Source organism: Azolla caroliniana, unplaced genomic scaffold (genome assembly GCF_043228905.1).
Source record: "Azolla caroliniana isolate FFs.n. ecotype wild unplaced genomic scaffold, voAzoCaro1.0.p SCAF_3, whole genome shotgun sequence".
Taxonomy (NCBI): domain Eukaryota; kingdom Viridiplantae; phylum Streptophyta; class Polypodiopsida; order Salviniales; family Salviniaceae; genus Azolla; species Azolla caroliniana.
This window is the reverse complement of record NW_028230438.1, coordinates 16,836,773-16,856,411: the sequence shown is the minus strand read 5'-3', so window position 1 is coordinate 16,856,411 and position 19,639 is coordinate 16,836,773. Positions and strand designations below refer to the sequence as shown.

The following is a 19,639-nucleotide window of genomic DNA, read 5'->3' as shown; positions in this document are numbered from 1 at the left end:
ATCAAGAATTCGTACCCATTGCCCCGGGCTGACGATCTAATTGACCGTCTCCAGGGAGCTCGGTATTTTACGAAACTTGATCTCCGTACTAGCTACCATCAAATATGAATAAGTGAGGACGATGTTCCTAAAACGGCATTTCGTACGCGCTATGGCCATTACGAGTTTTTGGTTATGCCTTTTGGTTTGACCAATGCTCCGGCTACTTTTCAACAAGAAATGAATGACATTTTCCGAGAACAACTTGGAAATTTTGTCGTTATTTTCTTGGATGATATTTTAGTTTATAGCCGTACATTAAAAGAACATGCTACACATGTCCGCTTTGTTTTACAAACATTGCATGACAAACAGTTTTATGCGAAGATCTCAAAATGTGAGTTCTTCAAGAAATCAATTACTTATCTTGGACATCTCATAACCGAACGAGGAGTTGAAATTGATCCTTCTCGCATTGAGAAAATCAAGCTTTGGCCCACTCTTCGGAATATTCGAGAAGTTCGATCATTCATTGGTTTTGTCGGGTTTTTGCGAAAGTCTCTTCGTAATTACTCCCAATTGACGACGCCGTTTACTAATCTTTTAAAAGGTCAAACGCGTAAGTCTACAAAACCTATTGTGTGGAATGCTACACTAGACCTCGCCTTTAAGGAACTCAAGGACTTGGTTTGCAAGGCTCCTTCACTTCTTTTACCTGATCCTTCAAAACCTTTTGAGGTTGAAACCGATGCAAGTGATTATGCTATAGGTGTTGTCTTGTATCAAGATGGTAAACCAATAGCATTCGAGAGTAAGAAACTTGATTCTACTCAATGTCGGTATACCGTTCAAGAAAAGGAATTATTTGCAGTTATACATGCGCTCAAAACATGGCGCCATTATCTTTATGGAAATCGCTTTGTGGTAACTACGGACCACGAGTCCTTGAAATATTTTTGTGACCAACAAGACCTGAAAGGTCGTAAGGCACGATGGGCTGATCTCATCCAGGACTTTGATTTCTCCATACGATATCGTAAAGGTTCCATGAACACTATCGCTGATGCACTAAGTCGCATCCGTGAAGTTAACATGCTTAGATTCACTGAAATAACATCATATCTTTATGATCACCTTCGAGGAAAGTATCCCGATGATAGTTATTTTGCAAAATACTGGGCAAGAGTTGAGTCTGGAACAAACACCATCACATCCTCGAAGGAATACTTCCACATTGCTAACGGTTTGCTCTACCGTAATGGGAAGGTTTGTGTTCCAGATTTACCCAAGGTCAAAAAGAGGATTCTTTTTTAATGCCATGATGTACCCTCAGCAGGGCACCCTGGAATACATCGTACACTCGTTCTCATCTCCACTCAATTTTATTGTCCTAAGATGCGTCCTGACATACATAGCTATGTGACTAAATGTCACCAGTGTCAGGTTAACAAAGCCGAGCGACTTAAAGCCGCAGGACTTTTACATCCCTTGGACATTCCCAATAATAAGTGGGAAAGTATATCCATGGATTTTATTGTTAGCCTTCCTTGCACCCAAAAAGGTCATGATGCCATCTGGGTTGTGGTTGATCGACTAACTAAAATGGCCAGATTTATTGCTACTAAAACCATGGTAACAACTCTTGAATTGGCTTACCAATTCGTTGACGAATTGTTTTGTTTTTATGGGTTACCAATGGATATCGTGAGTGATCGAGATCCAAAGTTTACTAGTGACTTCTGGATGCAAGTCTTTAAGTTAGAAACTACATTGAGCATGAGCTCCACGGATCATCCTCAATCCGATGGATAGACAGTACGAGTAAATCAAATTATTGAGGACATGCTTCGAGCCTACGTTGGTGCAAAACCAACAAAATGGGAACGTTATCTCCCAATTTTGGAGTTTGCTTATAACAGCTCCAAGCATACGTCGACGGGATATAGTCCTTTTATGTTGATGTATGGTTTTCAGCCACGAGCCCCGATTGATGTTAATATACATCATGATGAGTTGCGAAGTACGCAAAACTTTCTTCGGGATATGCAAGATATGTTGCATATTGCACGAGATAATATAAAAACAACTCAAGATAGAGCGTGTTTTTATGCCGATCATCATAGGCAACCTCGTGTATTCAACCCTGGACAGAAGGTATTTTTACGTGTACCTCACAATTCTAAGACATTGTCTACGGGTAAGTGCGCTAAGTTAGCCCCACGGTTTTGTGGACCTTTTATAGTCCTTAAACGCATTGGGTCATCAGCCTATCGTCTCGCTCTTCCCGATGGTGTCGGAATTCATCCAGTCTTTCATGTGAGTCGTCTAAAAGAACTTCTGGGTTCTGGCGACAATACAGTTACAACTGAAACTCTGGTTACTTCTGAAGAATTATCTTCTAAACCACATGTACCAGAAAGAATTCTCGATGTTAAAACAAAAAAATTACGTACTAAAGAAATCCGAGAATTTAAAATAAAATGGATGGATAAATCAATAAAAGATGCCACATGGGAACGCGAAAATACTCTCAGAACTAACTTCCCTAATTTTCCATTGCAAGAGTGCAATGTTTTAAAGAGGGGGAGTATGTTATGGGCATGACCATTTAATATCCCGTGGTGAGAATTTACCGTAGTATTCTATACACGTGGATAAGTGTGAGGGTTAAACGAGAGTGTAAAGAAGGGGAGGATTACTTTTAAATCCTCGGGATTGAGACAACCCATTAGGCCAAGTGTGAACTTGCCTGGGGGCCTTGGGTATCGCTATAAATAAGAGGCCTAGCTACCCTCATTTGATCATCTTTTGACTACATCGAGACTCTACTCTTGTGGTGGGTCAACTCTTGTAGCGAGCGCGCCAGCACTAGGTATGACTCGACGCCACGGCGGTGGTATGGGACGCCGATCGAGGCTCGAGTCCGTCTCAATCCCTTCGCTCGGGGGTGGTCGGGTGGATCGACACCCTTCTTTCTCTTTCTCCTTTCTATCTATCAACCCTAAACCCTTATCTTAAGCTTACTTTAGTACCTAGATCTCTAATACAACCAATTCACAAGATTGTGGAGAGCATGGTTTTCAAATGTTATTATTCCGCGTAAAGTACGCATGAGGTATTGCTCAATTTGTGCAAATCTTAAAAGTTTGGCTTAAGGTGTGAAGACATCAATGGAAAAGGATATGACTAAGAAGTTACTACAGGAGCATCGTGAGGCACAATTGTTAGAACGAAAGAAGGCAATGCATCATAGAGAGAAGTGTTTGAAGAGGCCCGAACAATACATGTGCTTAATGATAGATGGCATGGACCAGAAGAAGACGTGCTTGCCGTATATGCGGAGGCTCCCCAATGACATCAATGATGAGTGCCTTGTTCAAATGCACTTGTTGTGATGCTTTTCTTATAATAGGTCAATCATTACATACCCCAATGTTCACAATGACCCTAACCTAATAGTTACAGTGATTCACTAAGTTTTGATGTCTTGGGGCCAACCGTTCCCCCCTATTCTATACATTCAATTGGACAATATTGCTAGAGAGAACAAAAATTCAACTATGTTTGGCTATCTAAGTATGTTGGTCAACCACGGATTGTTTAGAAAAGTGAAAGTCAATTTTCTTTTGGTTAGCCACGCACATGATCATATAGATCAGATGTTTAGCACAATTCTCCAAACTGTTGTCTCAGCATGATGCTTTCACATTACCAAAACTATTTGATGTCATTTGTGATGCATATACACCACACCCAAAAGTATTACACTTGAAGGAGGTATATGACTTTAAGAGATATATATCAAATGGGGGTGTTGGGAATGTTAAAGTGCTCGCCTAGTTAAACAATATAAGCTTCAATCACATTTTTATGATAAAGAAAAATGAAATAAGTGGTTCTATGCTTTTGTATGCCAAACAATATTCATCTTCTACAAAATGGGAACTTGAAGGCGGTTGCCAGTTCTTACTTTGTATGCCGAGCACAATAGTCCATGGAGCTAAACAAATGCCAATTGAGAAGAAATGACAGTTGCATTGTGACTTGGTATCCGAACAAAAACACTTATGACTCCAAACCTTAACAGAAAAAAGAAAGCATATTTAGGCTGCAAAGAAATATGCCGCACAACAAGACACGTCATGGTAGGATCTATTTTTTAGTGATAAAAAAGGAATTATTGACAACTGTGTATCTGGTGATAATTGGACCTTAGAAACGCCATTCATATGGTCGTTACAACATGATCGTGTAAATAAAACTCTGGAGCAACAATCAAATGTGATTAATGACAATTTGGTCCATCCACAACAAAGAGACATTTATGTGGGACCAAGGATGACCAAAGCAAATCGAAGCTAGATAGCAAGGCAATTTGCAAGAGCTCGCGGCGGGGATGTTGATTGCAACACCTGCTAATGAGAACTCACATGGCCACCAATTTTGGATTGGTAAACTTTTAGAAGTGCTAATGCATGAAATAGAAAACACGATCAAGTCTATCAAAGTGCATTGGTACAACACTAGAAGTGAAAATGCTTTTACGGGTAAGTATACATTGGAGATGATTGAATGCCCAATGACAAGGGGAGGTAGGAAGAGGAAGGGAAACCTTCGTAACACCTCGACCCTTGATATCTCTGATGTGTATATCATCGTGTACGACTTCACACTTACAAAAGTTGGACATTTAAGGAAGTCAACAATAGATATAATAAAAGAAAAATTACCAGGTCTACATGGTGGCTCGAGTCGAAGGCAAATGAGATCTATTGCATATAATCTAGAGTCACACCATTTGGTTTATGATGAAGATAATGCATTGATTGGTACATCTAAGGATGACGAGGAAGAATCCTCATTGTATATTAGTGATAGTAGTGATTCGCCATAAAGGAGCGATCATGAATGTATTTTTGGCTATTAAGTGTAACTGCCTTCTACTTGTAACAAATCGAGTAATATAAAAGCATGTGTTTTGAATTCATTTGATTCCTATGAATATCGCTTCTTATAAAAAACATTGGTTGTAAGGTTTGTGAAATAAATTAAACCCTAAACATTTTGAAATTCCTCTTTTTTTATTTATTTTAAAATCACGAAAATGGTGGATTTTCAACCTTTTTCATAGTATATTTGAGAATGTATGATACTGGTATCAATGTGTTTTGTAATATCACTGAAAAAGTACTAAAATCAAACGGAATATTCCTTATCCTTCCATTTATGCGCGATCCTTCCACAATGGATAAAATCTTCTTCTTCTTTTGTTTTTGTTGAGTGAGCGAAAAACAAAAACCATCCTCCAATAATTTCTATGTTTTTTATGGGCGATTCGGAAGAGTGCAAGAACCAACCACTTGCGGGAGCTCCCAAAGAGTAGTAGTAGTATGCTTATATACGGAAAGAAAAGAGAATGGGTCGCTCGTTGGATGAAGGCATGTATGGTCGTGACTCATGGACCATGGGTCTAGCCTCTAGGGGGTGGGTTCAATCCACACATCAAATCAAAATACTCAAAAGGAGAGGGGCAGAGCACAGACACGTAGATGCCAGATGAGACGAGATGAGATGGGAGTTGCTCTGCTCACATATGTATGTATGTAATGTATGTATGTATGTAATGTATGTTATGTATGTATGTATATGTATGTATACACTTTATAAGTTATATAGGTAGGGTACATCATGAAAGGCCTTATTATGTATGTATGTATGTATGTATGTATGTATTATGTGTATGTAGTGAGAACATGAGCCCAAAGAAGTTGGGGGGCAGGCAGTACAAGCAAGACCCACGATTGTCTCTAACTAAGTCCATCGATCCCATTGTGGTCCCGCAGACATCTTGATCTCACGCACACGCCAAAAAGAGCGCTCCAAACGAAAGATCTGTATGCCGCCTCTTACCCTAAATCTTTTGCACAGGAGCCTGTGGACTGATCGATTCAAGTCATTCGATCTGATCCAAGGTCCAGAGATCGATAACTTACTTTACTCATAGAAAAATCCTGTATCAAATCATGGATTAATTAATTGCAAGGATCGTATGATTTCTTTTTCCCATTAGTGCGAACGGGTGTTGGACATGGCTTCTTCACTATTCCTGACAAAGACATATCAGATGGTTGATGATCCATCAACAGATGGTATTGTTTCATGGAGCTCCAAAGGCCATAGCTTTATTGTATGGAATGTATCACATTTTTGTACAGACTTGTTGCCTCAGTATTTCAAACATAACAATTTTTCAAGCTTCATTAGACAGCTCAACACATATGTAAGTGTTTGTAACCTTTTTACTTTCTTAAGAAATAAAATTCAATATTGGAAAAAAAAAAGATTTACTTAAATCCTTGATGTCTAGGGTAGAGTAAATAAGCTTTTTTTGCTACCTGTTTTTCCTTCCTAAATTCAGCCATGTAATATATCTAGATGCTTCATAGCTAGGGTAAGAAGTCCGTCCTAAATTCGGTCTCTGTAGGCAATTGATTGTCCTGTGAATCCTAGTTTGAAAAGGCATCTGTAAAGCCTTGTTCATTTTATAGTTGTTAATTATTTTCTCTGTTATCAAAAACAGGCATTTGATGAATATGACACTTTTGTATGTACCTATAGCACGTTCATGTGTGTAGATGAGATTCTGAATAAAAAACAATTCAGGTCCTGTTTGTGCTGCCAGGTCAAAAATGGTATAATGAGCTAACAGAATGTTAGGCATGGAATAACTTTCAAATGACTATATTTCTTGGGAATGGTCTGCAAAGGATTTTTGCATAAGATTCACCATTGTATGATTAAATGTTTGTGCTTCCCTTTCTAAGATCTTAATTGTGCAACGTGATCCAAAGTAAGCAAAATTTTCTGTGAAAAGAAAGATTTGCTGTGAATTAGGTAAAGAGAACAGATGAGAATGCAAAATATTAATCCACATAGAGGAAGTAACTAGTAATATCTTCTTCTGGTCTTGTAATAATTTGGGCAATGGCATGCAGAATGCTCCTCAGGTTGAACTTTTTGACTGCAAAGCTGGCAGATGTGTTTCTCTAAAGCTATATGTGTATATAGTCCAGTCTCTATCTTCATATGATAAGATGATAATGACATGTGTTTTCCTTTACTTGTGTTCAATAATAAAACCATCTGGAACATATTTATTGTCTATCTCTGTGTCGAGTGGTACATTTGGATTGATCAAAGTTTGTTTCTTGTACATGCTAATGTTATCTGTCCTTATTGAATTATCCTCTTTTAGTTGGTCATATCCAATAACAGACAGATAAGCTATGTTCAAATGTGAGGGTGCATCCAAATCCATGCCTTGTATTTGGACCGATATTGGTTCACCTTGCTCTGCTAATTGTCAGCCCATGCCATGAATACCAACAATTGGTTTCATCCTCCTCTACTAATTGTATAAATGAGCCAAGAGACAACCATGGAAAGTGATGCCTAGGTAATTCTCACATTTGATGTATACAAGTCACAGCTGGAAAAAGGGCATCTGTGACTAATGGTCTGCTCCCAACACAGCGCTTAATTATCTCATGTGGTTTTGATGTTTTGCCCCTATCATGTGGCCAGTCATCATAACCGATGGCCTGTTGATGTTTCTTTAATCGTCCACAATACAGATACATGGCCCCATATCTTTGCTCCTTACAAGAGCTTGGGTGTGACCAATGCTTTGAATCATAGTTTGGTGCATGGTTCCTGGAATACATACATAAGAAAATTGTCTGTCAAGAATCCCCAAAGCTGCATCTCTTAAGAGAAACAGGTGCTTGTGAATTTGACTCCCTTATATACATATACATTTTGTACTCTACTGCCTGCACATGAAATATAGACTGGTGTGCCAGCCTATTCCACCCATGCACAAGTTTGTTAAACATCACTATCTTGATCGTACTAAGGTTCATATAGTCAAAAATTTCCCACAAAAATCATGTGAAGCATCTAGATGTTTTTGGGTGCCCTCCAGGAGTCTGACATCAAGATAATATCATCGGCATATAAAACTATGAGTATGAGCACTCTGGCAAGCCTTGCACTGGGTCCACCAATCTATCCATGAAACTTGAAATCTCATCAATGTAAAGCCCAAACAGAATCAGTGATAGGGGTGAGGAAAAATAAATTCCCCCCTTTTCTACCCTGATTTTCCTTTGTTTCTCTTTCTTCTTATGTTACAAATTAACTATAAAAGCTGATCAACAAAAGAACCATCACAACTTTATTTAGTATATCATCATTCTTCATGCTACAAGTCAAATCAACGAAAGCTCATCAACAGAACCATCACAATTTTCTTCAGCTCCATCACTGCTCATGCTACATGTCATTCAAGGACCCAAGTAGTAGAATCTCAAGCACAACATTTGAATGGGTTACAATAGATCAGGCAATAGCAGTATCCATGCATATTGACACATGTAGGCCAGATCCATGTAGATCATGGTCCCATCACCCTCCTTATTGAAAAATCAAGGCCATTATCACTTGACATCAAGTTGTTTTTGGAACACATGTAGGCCAGATCCATGTAGATCATGGTCCCATCACCCTCCTTATTGAAAAATCAAGGCCATTATCACTTGACATCAAGTTGTTTTTGGAAGACCTTGGATCAGCCCATGTTGCAGAACTTTCAAAGGTAGTTTTACTCTATGTAAGCTCAGAATTTCAATACTTAGCTAATTAGATCATACGACATTCAGTCTCACAAATCTAAATCCAGTTATGTCCCTGGGGAGAGCTCTGAAAAATGAACCCAGCATTTATTTAATTTCATGGCCAATGACCGATTTAGGGTTTCTTTAGGGTTGCAGGTTCAGGTTTAGGTGTTTATGGTTTCAGAGTCAGCACAAGCACTCACCATCAGTCTTTGTTGTTTGCACTCAGCATCAGTATTTACAACTTATGGCTTCAGGGCTGTGGTCATCATAAGCCTCCCACATGCTCTCATGATTCAGTTCCCCATTGAAGTTCTTCTTGAAGAATGCTGGGGCCAAAACCATAAACCATCTTCTTTACTTTATAGCCCTTACCTAAGCTCTGTCGTCAGCCAAAATGGGTTTTCCTTTTTCTCTTTCAATAAACACCTCAAGTTCTCCTTTTTGCATGGGCGTCTAGCATTGACCAAAAGTACACATAGCACATTGTATTTTGGCCCCTTAAAAGACGTTAATATATCTTTCTTTCTTTAGCAGTGGTTAGCTATTACCATTTGAGCCAACCTTTGTTGTTCTTTCTTGCAATCTTCCCTTCTTCATCCAGTTTTTGCTCTGACCAGATTCCCAAGGTATTGTGAAACCTGACCTTGTCTCTTTTTCTACCTTTGCCAATGCCACATCATGACAACATCTCTCAGGAGACCAAAATGACCTATGAGACTAAACGAAATCTCAAAATGGCTGTTGAAAGTATCTCTATACATGGAAATATCGCCATGTCATGTCAAACTAGTATTAATGAATTAAGCTACGAAAGAAAGAAAGATATATAATGTCTTTTAAGAGGCCAAAATGGCCTATAAATACAAACAATATAATTTAGCAAAAAAGTAAATAGAAATAAACTAAGACATGGCTAAAGAATCTTGTCATCTATATATGTAAGATTCTCAAGTCAGATATATTGTAATTTTGTCTTCAAAAGATCTCTAGCATAGTTTGATCCAGAATGGAGAGGTCTCCAAAGTGACAGAAGCACCTACAACAGTGGGAGATAATGGCCTTTATCTGTTGATAACAAGGGTGTTCAGATTGTGGTTCACTAAGCCAGGGGTAGGTAAGAATCCAAAAGCTCAAGCTGAAAATGTGGAGAAGTCAAAGATAATTAAAGGTAGTCAGAGGAATATGGATAAGCTGGACGTGATGGCTTCAACCTTGGAAGGAAAACCGAATGGAAATTCATTGAATCTGCAATTCAATTTATGGCATAATACCTTAAATTTCAATGTGAATCTTCAGTTCAATCTATGGCATAATATAGACTGTGCGCTCGTAGGGCTATAAAAGTAATTTCTCAACCATGGATAATTGATTCTTGTTTTTATATGAACAGTAAAATAGGTCGAATGATTGATTGATAAATCTTATGTATTGCAATACATATGCAGGGATTTCATAAAATCTGTGCTGATCAATGGGAGTTTGCAACTGATGGATTCTTCAAAGGCAATAAGGATGGGTTAAAGAACATACGTAGGCGGAAACCATCAACATCATTATCATCTTCATTGAACATGGATCATCCTGAGGCTGAATGTCAAGATAAAACACGCATGTGCAATAAAACTGCACATGCAGAGCTTTTAGAAACAATAGCAAGGTTGCAACAAGAGAAGACCACACTTGTGATGGAGTTAACCAACTTGAATCAACAACGAAGGTCAATGGAGAAAGATTTAGAAGAGTTTGGAAAACAACTTGTCATGTTAGAGAATCGTCAACAACAGATACTTACCTTTCTGACACGAGTGGTTTCAAACCCAGAGCTCTTGAATCAGCTTTTTCAGCAACAAGAAGCTGAAATGTTGACACTAATGCCGGTTAACAAGAGATGCAAGTTCTTGGAATCCAACGAGCGAGAAATCATGGTTGAATTAAATCAGGATCGATGTTTTAAAGAAAGAGATGCATCCGGAAACCAATTGAATCACATTGATAATGCCATTAGTTCTAACATGTCATACATTAGGATTCTTGATTGGCTTGGTATCTCTTCTTCCAAAAGGAATAGCCCGAAAAGTCACAACTTGGGTGTCACTTTGACAGAGATAAGTACTCCTAGTGAGCATCCGTTGAATGATGTATGTGAAGATTATAGCAGCCCACATCATTCAATGGATAATCAAGATCAAGTCCCATTGTACAAATTGAATGATCATGTTGTATCTTTACCTTTACAACAAGTGCACAAGGGAATGGGCAAAAAATCTGCAGTGCAATCATCCCAAACAAATGATGGGTTCTGGGAGAAGTATCTTACCGAGAACCCCACCTCGACAGATGTTGAATCCAATGTGCAAACGGATGTTGGCAATGAAGTAAACTCTCTCGAAAGTAGTCTTTTGTAGACTCTTTTACAAACCACTATGCATGACTTCTGTACTAAAATTATGGATATAATGGGCTCTTGGAAGTTGGAAATTGTTGAACTTCAATAGCATCGAAACGTTCAAGTTAACTTTACTGTACATGTATACAAATAATTTTTACCATGTATGCAAGGTACATTTATTGGTGATGTATCAAGATCATGAGCATTTTGCAACACCAAAGCCCAATCTCCAGTGGGAACTTTGACTAGGTGATGCATGCACATCATGGGCTAGAAACAGAGACAATAAACCTTGTTTCAGCCCCTTTTACAAATGTTTGTTTAATCAACTTGGAATGTTTGTAAATGTACATGTGGCCTCTATGAATCCCCAATCCAGCACTTTTAAACAGCCTGATTCACCAAAATGGTGTGATTTTGTCTTTTCAACTTGCCTCTCCACAAGAACAATCCATCCATATCATCATCGCATAAAGCGGATGGGTGAGACCTAGCATTTAGTATTCACCAAAGTGGTTTCTGAGGCCACATTAATGTTCACATCTACATGACAAGAAATATTTTCCATGTGTAAAAGAGGACATGGTCATATCTACTTTCCACAATTTGAAGAAAGCAAAATTATCGCAGTTGGACTGGGAACCTAATGACTTGAGTTTGAACGTCTTACATTGGACTTAGAATCTGACGACTTGCGTTTGTCAGTGTTAGAGAAACTATCTTTAATTATTTTAGATGTGTACTTAATGAAATTGTCTTCTTTCATTATTTCATGCTTGCCCTTGTGAATTTTCTTTCTAAATTGTTAGCAAAAAGGAAATTTTACTTTCGTGGATTTTTGTATATCAAAATATGAAATCATACAATATTAAATAGTGCCCACTTCATTATCTCTCCAACTGAAAGCCAAATGTTTGAAATTTTCATAGAGAATGAAGGAAATTCAAAATAGACAAAAAAATGTAGCAAGGATCTTTTCAATCATAGCATATATCGCACTAGATTTTCAAAATAAATAAGTGAATGTTGGCTTATATTTTGAACCATTTTATTTGAGCATTACATTTTGGAGGCCTTTTTGGAAAGATGTTCAGGATACAAAATTATTTAATTGCATTTTACTACGCATGATCCCAACAAATCATTTTGGCCAAACTTATAGTTTAGTAGTGCAATGTTAGAACATGAGACTTCGTAACCTTAAACATGGGTCCAACTTTATTATTTATTAGCGCTGACCATAAATGGCAACATTGGGCTTCTTATTACTGAAATTATTGTTTGAGATATTGAACTCAACAAGATTGATGACTGAAAACAATGATTTCATAGTGTAGTGCTTTACACATTGGACGTTGAATCTAACTAGTTGGATTCACATGTTGGAAAGACCTTTGATTATTTGCAGGCATCGCCATTTGTTAACAGTGAAGACAATCATTTATAAGTACCAAGAGGAGACTGGAACAATTTAAAAGGGTACATATATGCAAAAACATTTATCACTTATGAACAATGTTGTATGAATAATACTAGAGTTACCGCAAGTAAATGATAGTAAAGATATGCAAAGCCTCATAATTTGCATTTTTCACATTGGAGCCAGGATTATAATCAACAACCTAAGCTTCATATTTCAAACAAAAGAACAAGTCAGGCAAGTTACAATTAAGATTTTATTGAAGTTTTAAAATCAACATAGAAAACTGAAGTCGTATACCTCTAAATAGAATTCACTAGCCTTTTTTGGAAAGGAATCTGATTGTGTGAGACAAAAGTTAAATTCTCTTGAATCCAAATTATCTTAACGGGAAGGACTTATATAAATTATCTTATATATAATCTGTGTTAAAACATTTATCTCACTTCCTCTAGGAGTTGTTTGTAATCATTGTAATCTTAATACAAAAACTTCAGAAAAAATATCCTCTGCATATGAATCAACTCCAAGAGATGTTATTGTTCATTCATTGGGCTATTTCTGTTCTGGAATTTTTCAGAGTGTACTATTCACATGTTGCAACCGAATTACCAGATGGAGAATTTATCCCAATGTAAGGATATGTAGTTTACACCTCACATTACATCGACACTCGATATATAAAGTAGAGCTTCATCTCCCACCATTCATCCTATTGCTACAAAACCGGCGGTTAATTTATCATCATTTTTTCAAAGAAGCCCTGCACAGATCAAAGAGGTTTTGTTATTTTGAATCAATCCAAATAAAAGATATAAGAAATCAAAACGCCAAAGTACCCCTCCCATTCCTGGGTATGTGCCAGAAAAACCTATTACAGAATTTTCAAAAATAACCAAGGACACCCTCCAATACAAACATATCCCACTTTTGGGTAATTATCCAGTTAACTTCTGAAAACTTGTAAGGGTAAATCATAAAAGTATCCAACAAGTTCAGGGTAATATGTTGGTGCCTTACACTAAACAAAAAGGCCACAAATTAAGGGACCGTGCACACACCTTGTAAGACCTACTGAGAAAGGGGAGCTTAAGTTCCTTTGCAAACGTGGACTTGGAGTTCCACGACGCTCATCGTGCCCTTGAATGACTGTGTCGGTGTTCATTTCGGGAGGTTGAAGCACATAAGATATGGATTGCAGATCCTAAAATTACAACATGTATCCAATGAAAAAACAAAATTCATACATGCATACCCTTTATTTTACAAACCGGAATAGCCTGCTTTTCAAATTCAGTATGTGTAATGGTAGAGAATCAAGTGCCAGCAATGATTGCAATATCTTTTTGCATTTTTTTATTATCTTATCATGTTTTCATTTTCTGTTCTTTGCATCTTCATTTTGCTCTTATATTTTTCATTTTCATGTCTCATTCATTTTTTCCATATTTCTCATCATCTTCATTTTTTTGTTTTGTTGTTTTCCCTTTTTCTCATTTTCCTATTCCAAATTTTCTCATTTTTCCATTTTCCTGGAGTTCAGTGAGATTTACCTTCAAACCCGAACCAAAAGCTGGAGTATGCTCTAGCCGAGGTCTAGGAATGCTAGCCTGTGAGGAGAAAGACATTGTTCAAATTTTTTACTTGAGAATCACAGCTGACGACATATACATACAGAACCTGTATAGGTTGAGGTCGTTGAGGTGTCTGCATCCCCTCTACAAAATTGCATAAATACACAACACCAGTATTGGCAATATCCTGACAATGATTCAAGTCAACATCATTATCATGCAGTATAAGACATGTTTTAAAATATAGCAATCATACAAACCTACCTGTTTGCTCTCAATGCTCTCAATCTTCATACCCTGTATAATACATTAAAGGTGAAAACAATGCTCAAATAGATTCTCAATTGAAAAGATACTTAGGATAATTGTGTACCAAAGCTTGAACAATCCTTTGAACACTCTCAATCTCGATACTGTATCTTGCTACATCTCCAGATAAATTGCCAACCTTGATATAAAAGAGAAGATCAAGCTATTAATTACTACATCATAGAAACAACAATCAACATACTAGAAACGGAGCATTTCTATTCAGATTCGAAAAGGCACCTCATTTTTCAATTCTCCTTGAGCTTCCAGATTCTCATCTAAGCTACTGGAGAGCTTGTCTATTCTGGTGTTCAAATGTCTTTTTGTTGCCTGAAAAGAGACATTTCATGTATCCAAAGAAAAAACTTTAAAAAACTATAAGCCTAAATACATAGGCTGCTTTCACCTCCTGATACTTACTGATAGTGCGGTTGTAACATGTTCAAGATGCTGTGAAACATTCGTAATAGCATCCGACATGCCCCGTTTTGTCACATACATTAAATCTGATAGAGAGAAACCCTGACCAAATTTTCCCATTGGGTTGGAAATTAGAATCCTTGGAAGCATCAACATAAATAAATAAAACAACTACCATTTACTCAAATCATTTCAACAAGAATTTAAACACGTTTAACTTTATAATATCAATAATACCTGCCATCGCATATAGCCATAACCAGTGACACCAATAAGTACAGCTGGTACGCCCACTGAAAAGAACACCCCTTTGGTCGAAGAAAAAAAACCATAAAATCTTTGTCAGAGTAGACAACCCTCACTGTCAATATCCCTTAATAGACTCCATACCACAAAAATTGCATCAAATTTTCTTACTAATCTAATCATACAAAACAGTTTCAACGAGGTAACTTTTAACAGTTTCTCGATATGTGCTGAAGTTAATTAAACAATCAAAGTGTGTCACTGGTATTCCAAGCTCTTCATAAAGCTCTTCATAAAGACAATTGATCTAAACAGCATAGACTATTGATGAATTATGTGGAGGAACAAAGGTTATACATCCACACCACTTATCCAAACAAATCCATAAAATATTTCTCAGGAACAACAACAATCAGGGTTTTCTCCTATTTTTATGTTCAGGTTTTCAGCTTTGATTTGAGAATGTCCCATCGACTGGTAAGATAAGCTGGTTTTGACTTCAGTTCTGAAATGTAAAGTTTCATCGTCTATAGTTAATGTTACTAATGTGGATTTTCTACTTTTGCATTTTCTGCATATGTGGCCATGCTGCGGTGATTAAAAAAGTTTGTCCTATATAGAGCTCCATTGAAGTGTTCACTGGAATAGTGGTTTCTACTCTGGTTCACACTATAAATAATTTCAACCAAGACAGAAGAATACGAAATCCTTCAGAAAGCATTGATGATAAAGGAATGCTAGTATTCAAGTAGATCACTCAACTAATTTGATATAGCTAATTAAAAAACTGTTTTTGTATATTATCATCAATGGGAGGGAATTTCAAGACATAAGCAACTTTTAAATGGATCTCAAAGAATCTGAGTCTAGGAATATTATTTCCAAAATTCAAATCATTCAATGGGAGGGAATTTCAAGACGTAAGCAACTTTTAAATGGATCTCAAAGAATCTGAGTCTAGGAATATTATTTCCAAAATTCAAATCATTATGTTCACTGTTGTAAAGTCTGAATAAAAACCTAAAAACCTTGATTTTCAACAACATAAAAGAGATGTTCCAAGCTATTAGCTCACCACTAGATCTTGAATTTCCTGATACAACTGTTATTGAAGCTTTTTCAGAAGCCAAATGACTTAACTCTTGTCTCAGTTTGTTCAGCTGTATACCAAATTTCAAAAAAGCACATAACAGTAAGAGCACAAAGAAATCTATCAAATCCATCATTTTGAACTGTATAAGCCCATGTATACCTGTGCTATAAGACTAGGATCAGTGGAGCTCTGCTTGCTAGATTGAGTGTCATTTTTTAGATGTTTCACTAGAACCTGGAGATTATAGCCACAAATTATGGTTAAAAGATTATGTCCATCTAGGTTGTTGGATTTTCAGTGGTTTAAGTTATATGTTTCTGGAAAAATACAAACCTTGTATGTGTCATTTACAAAATCAGAAATACTTCCATTCTGCACAAGAATGGATCCTGCCACACCTGAGACATTTGACATTTTAACAAAAAAAGTTAGAACCTAATGACCAAAGCAAAACAACAATGTCTAAAAAAAGCTTGGATCAAACAAAGGTTTAACCCTAATGTCTGTCGAAACTTAAACCCTAATGTCATACAAAAAATAAAACCTTGATCACAGCTAATGTGTGACAAAACCTTCAATTACATCAAACTTAAATCTTGAATGAAACAAACATTAAACAAAACTTGATCCTTAATGTCTGATGAAACTTAAACCCTGACATCCTGCAGTAGTTAAAACCTAATGCTAAACAAAACCCAAGACCTAAGGCCAAGAAAAATCTAAGGTCTAATGCCAACTGAAGGCTAAACACTAATGTATGAGAAAAGATAAAAGAAAATCAGGAAAACATCGTAACAGTTAAAAAACGCAACAAAAAAGTAAACTAAAATTAGGGTAAAAGAATCATGGAAAATATACTGATAGTTTAAAAATGCAACGAAAGAAAGAACTGACGTAAGGGGTTAAGAACAAAACTTCGGTCTAAAAGAGTGTTAAAACTCACTAGCACCGAGGATGATAAGAATCTTTGAAGCTCCGAGAGCAGCATTCAGTGCCATCTCCAAACGAAGGAAGGAAAGAAGGAGTGCTCCGTTAAGATAGAATTCTGCATAACGAAGACAGAGACCTAGAAGAAGAAGAAGAAGAAGAAGAAGGAAAGGATGATATCAAGACAAAAGAACAACTGAATTTAGGGTCAAGGAAAGCAGAGAATGGAAAGAAGGGAAAAGATGGGGGGGGGGGGGGGGGGGGGGGGGAACAGACATGGTTGTTTGATCAAACCTGGACATTAGGGAGAAGCGATAGCGATGGAAAATCGACACTGTTGTTTGTTATGTTGCGAGACAGAAACAGAGACAGAGAAGAAACCCTTTGCCCCAGAGAAAAAGCAAATATGTACAAAGAAACAAATACTTATTATTGATTATTAATTATTATTGCTTAATTAGCATTACCATTTAGTATTAGTATTAGTATTAGTATTAGTATTAGTATTAGTATTAGTATTAGTATTAGTATTGGTATTATGGGCCGGACGTGGGGATCTTGGTTGGTTAGTGATCTCCTTACATATCTACTGAATATGCATGTGCCCAACCTTCTCGATCCAATTCTTTATTAGTATTGCTTTATTAGCATTGGCATTAGCATTAACATTACCATTTAGTATTAGTATTAGTATTAGTATTAGTATTAGTATTAGTATTAGTATTATGGGCCGGATGCGGGGATCTTGGTTGGTTAGTGATCTCCTTACATGTCTACTGAATATGCACGTGCCCAACCTTCTCAATTCCCTTCTTCACCTAGAGTGCGAAGCTTTGGAGATGCTCGTCATCGCATTGTCCAAACCACCCTCAAACTCCTCATTGACATTGACATATACCCACATTTAGTAGTGTATTTGGGACAAAGTGAAGCTTCGGGGTTTGCTCGGTGTTGCATCGTCCGGACCGACCGCCTCCAAACTTCCTCTTGTTCTTTCCTAAATTGTTCAAACCGTTCCTAGTGACCTTGTTTTCATCCTCTTTCTTTTCTTTTGCCCTTCTCCTTGGCCAATTTGTATTCATATGACGGCAAGGTGGTTTGTACCATAACATCTCCCTTGGTCTTCTCTTCATGTTGTACATGGGCCTCCTTCATTTCCCAATTCTTGCGAACCTTGTCATTGGCCGTTTTTGTCAAGGAGGTGTGCACCATCTTTTTTTTTTCGACTTTAGCTCTAGCTTTGATATTTCCTTCTCTTCAATATCCAGTTTCCTCTTTAAGCTCTCGTATGCATTCTTAATGTAATCTTCAATATCGAGCATTGAGGTGTTCTTGCTTCAGCAACTCATTTCATTTGTGTGAGCCATTGACAAACATGTTCTTTAGTTGTTATCGTTTTTATGTTATGGTTTTATTCTTTTTTCCCTTGGTAATTCGATATGCTTTAGTAGCCTCAATGAGTGAGTCGTATGCTCTTGGTTCCACATATAGTGGGAGTCAATTTCCCCTGTTTTACCCTCTCAACTTGATGACATATTCATCTTACTTCTTCCCGATCCTTAATCAAACCACTGGCCCATCACCATCTTCTAGTAGAGTTCCTAGCTTCATTCTTTTATCTCCATTGACAAAACATCATCAACTTGTTCACCCCCACCAATCTTTGATCCCGTTTTGATGATCAAGCAAACTGACACTCAAACTCTCAAAGTGCCATCATGACACTATTTTCACCCTCTCTTGATGATGCTCACTAATTTAACTCATAACAACTTGTTCCCATGAACTCATCATCATTAAATTCTTTTAGTAATGCTTGTTCAATTGGACCCCAAGAAGTATGGGCTTGTTGAAGATTTAGATTCATTTGTGCAATGCCACAACCAACACCAGTGAGGCACTTATGTTTGCTTAATTGATTGCATCTTCTTGAAACATCTCATTATTGTTTGTATTGAAAAAATTGGAGATATCCTCACCTTCAAATTTGTTGAAAGTCTCAGCCAACCTTTCAATGACGCATTGCCAGTCTTCATATCTTCCCTTTCTTTTGTCAAGTGTACCATTATCCCCTTCATCATTGATGCAAAATCTTCATTTTGTATTGCCATCTTCCCCTACCACCTTTTCACATTGAGTTCACCAAAGATACCACAATTTACATACATGCATGTGAAAATGAGGGGAACCACCAAGGCTTGAATAAGGAAAGGCGACTTTGTCAAATATGAGTTTTGTTATGACACATGATCAACCCTTCCCTTCTTTACTAGTGCTTAGGCGTGCTCTCGTTGTGTGAGAGAATCCTTTCAACAAGTAATGTAACTTCACTTGAAGACATGTGCACTAAAATATGTAGATTTGTATGATATCAAAATTTAAATGTGAGTGCTCATATAGTAATAAGGGAGTGTGCAAGATTGGAACATATGCCCTCATGTTTCATGTATATGTGTGGTTACTTGGTTTTAGGTGAATGTCCACATAGTTATACATGTGAGTGTATGCATGTAATTGAAAGTCAATGTCCAAAGTGCATGTGTAATGTGTGTGATGTTGGTATGATGGACAAGCATCAAACAACGACAATTCCAAAAGAGAATC

The 19,639-nt window shown here is 37.2% G+C and overlaps 2 protein-coding genes across 3 annotated transcripts; one reads left to right on the top strand and one right to left on the bottom strand.

The window, feature by feature from the left end:
• The first annotated feature begins 5,851 nt into the window (after positions 1-5,851).
• LOC147866339 (heat stress transcription factor A-4b-like) lies at positions 5,852-11,375 on the top strand. 2 transcript variants are annotated; one of them, XM_087316736.1, is made up of 3 exons: positions 5,852-5,951; positions 6,050-6,259; positions 10,103-11,375. In XM_087316736.1, the coding sequence occupies exons 2-3, from the start codon at positions 6,068-6,070 to the stop codon at positions 11,060-11,062; spliced, it is 1,152 nt and encodes a 383-aa protein (XP_087172862.1). In that variant the 5' UTR covers positions 5,852-5,951; positions 6,050-6,067; the 3' UTR covers positions 11,063-11,375. The 2 variants fall into 2 exon arrangements, with proteins under 2 accessions (XP_087172862.1, XP_087172861.1); XM_087316735.1 differs by having other exon boundaries at positions 5,857-6,259.
• A 1,491-nt stretch (positions 11,376-12,866) lies between these two features.
• LOC147866338 (uncharacterized) lies at positions 12,867-17,425 on the bottom strand. The gene is made up of 14 exons (XM_087316737.1): positions 17,330-17,425; positions 17,052-17,174; positions 16,442-16,506; positions 16,268-16,342; positions 16,091-16,175; positions 15,007-15,077; positions 14,770-14,871; positions 14,590-14,679; positions 14,414-14,488; positions 14,305-14,337; positions 14,147-14,227; positions 14,020-14,076; positions 13,528-13,670; positions 12,867-13,229 (listed from the first exon to the last, which is right to left on the bottom strand). The coding sequence occupies exons 2-14, from the start codon at positions 17,104-17,106 to the stop codon at positions 13,211-13,213; spliced, it is 951 nt and encodes a 316-aa protein (XP_087172863.1). The 5' UTR covers positions 17,107-17,174; positions 17,330-17,425; the 3' UTR covers positions 12,867-13,210.
• Between the last annotated feature and the right edge of the window lie 2,214 nt (positions 17,426-19,639).

Coding starts and splice junctions, on each gene's coding strand:
- LOC147866339 (XM_087316736.1), top strand. CDS start 6,068: ATGGCTTCTTCACTATTCCTGACAAAGACATATCAGATGGTTGATGAT. Junction 6,260..10,102: donor TTAGACAGCTCAACACATAT/GTAAGTGTTTGT, acceptor ATACATATGCAG/GGATTTCATAAAATCTGTGC.
- LOC147866338 (XM_087316737.1), bottom strand. CDS start 17,106: ATGGCACTGAATGCTGCTCTCGGAGCTTCAAAGATTCTTATCATCCTC. Junction 16,343..16,441: donor TTGTAAATGACACATACAAG/GTTTGTATTTTT, acceptor TATAATCTCCAG/GTTCTAGTGAAACATCTAAA. Junction 15,078..16,090: donor AGGAAATTCAAGATCTAGTG/GTGAGCTAATAG, acceptor CTTCGACCAAAG/GGGTGTTCTTTTCAGTGGGC.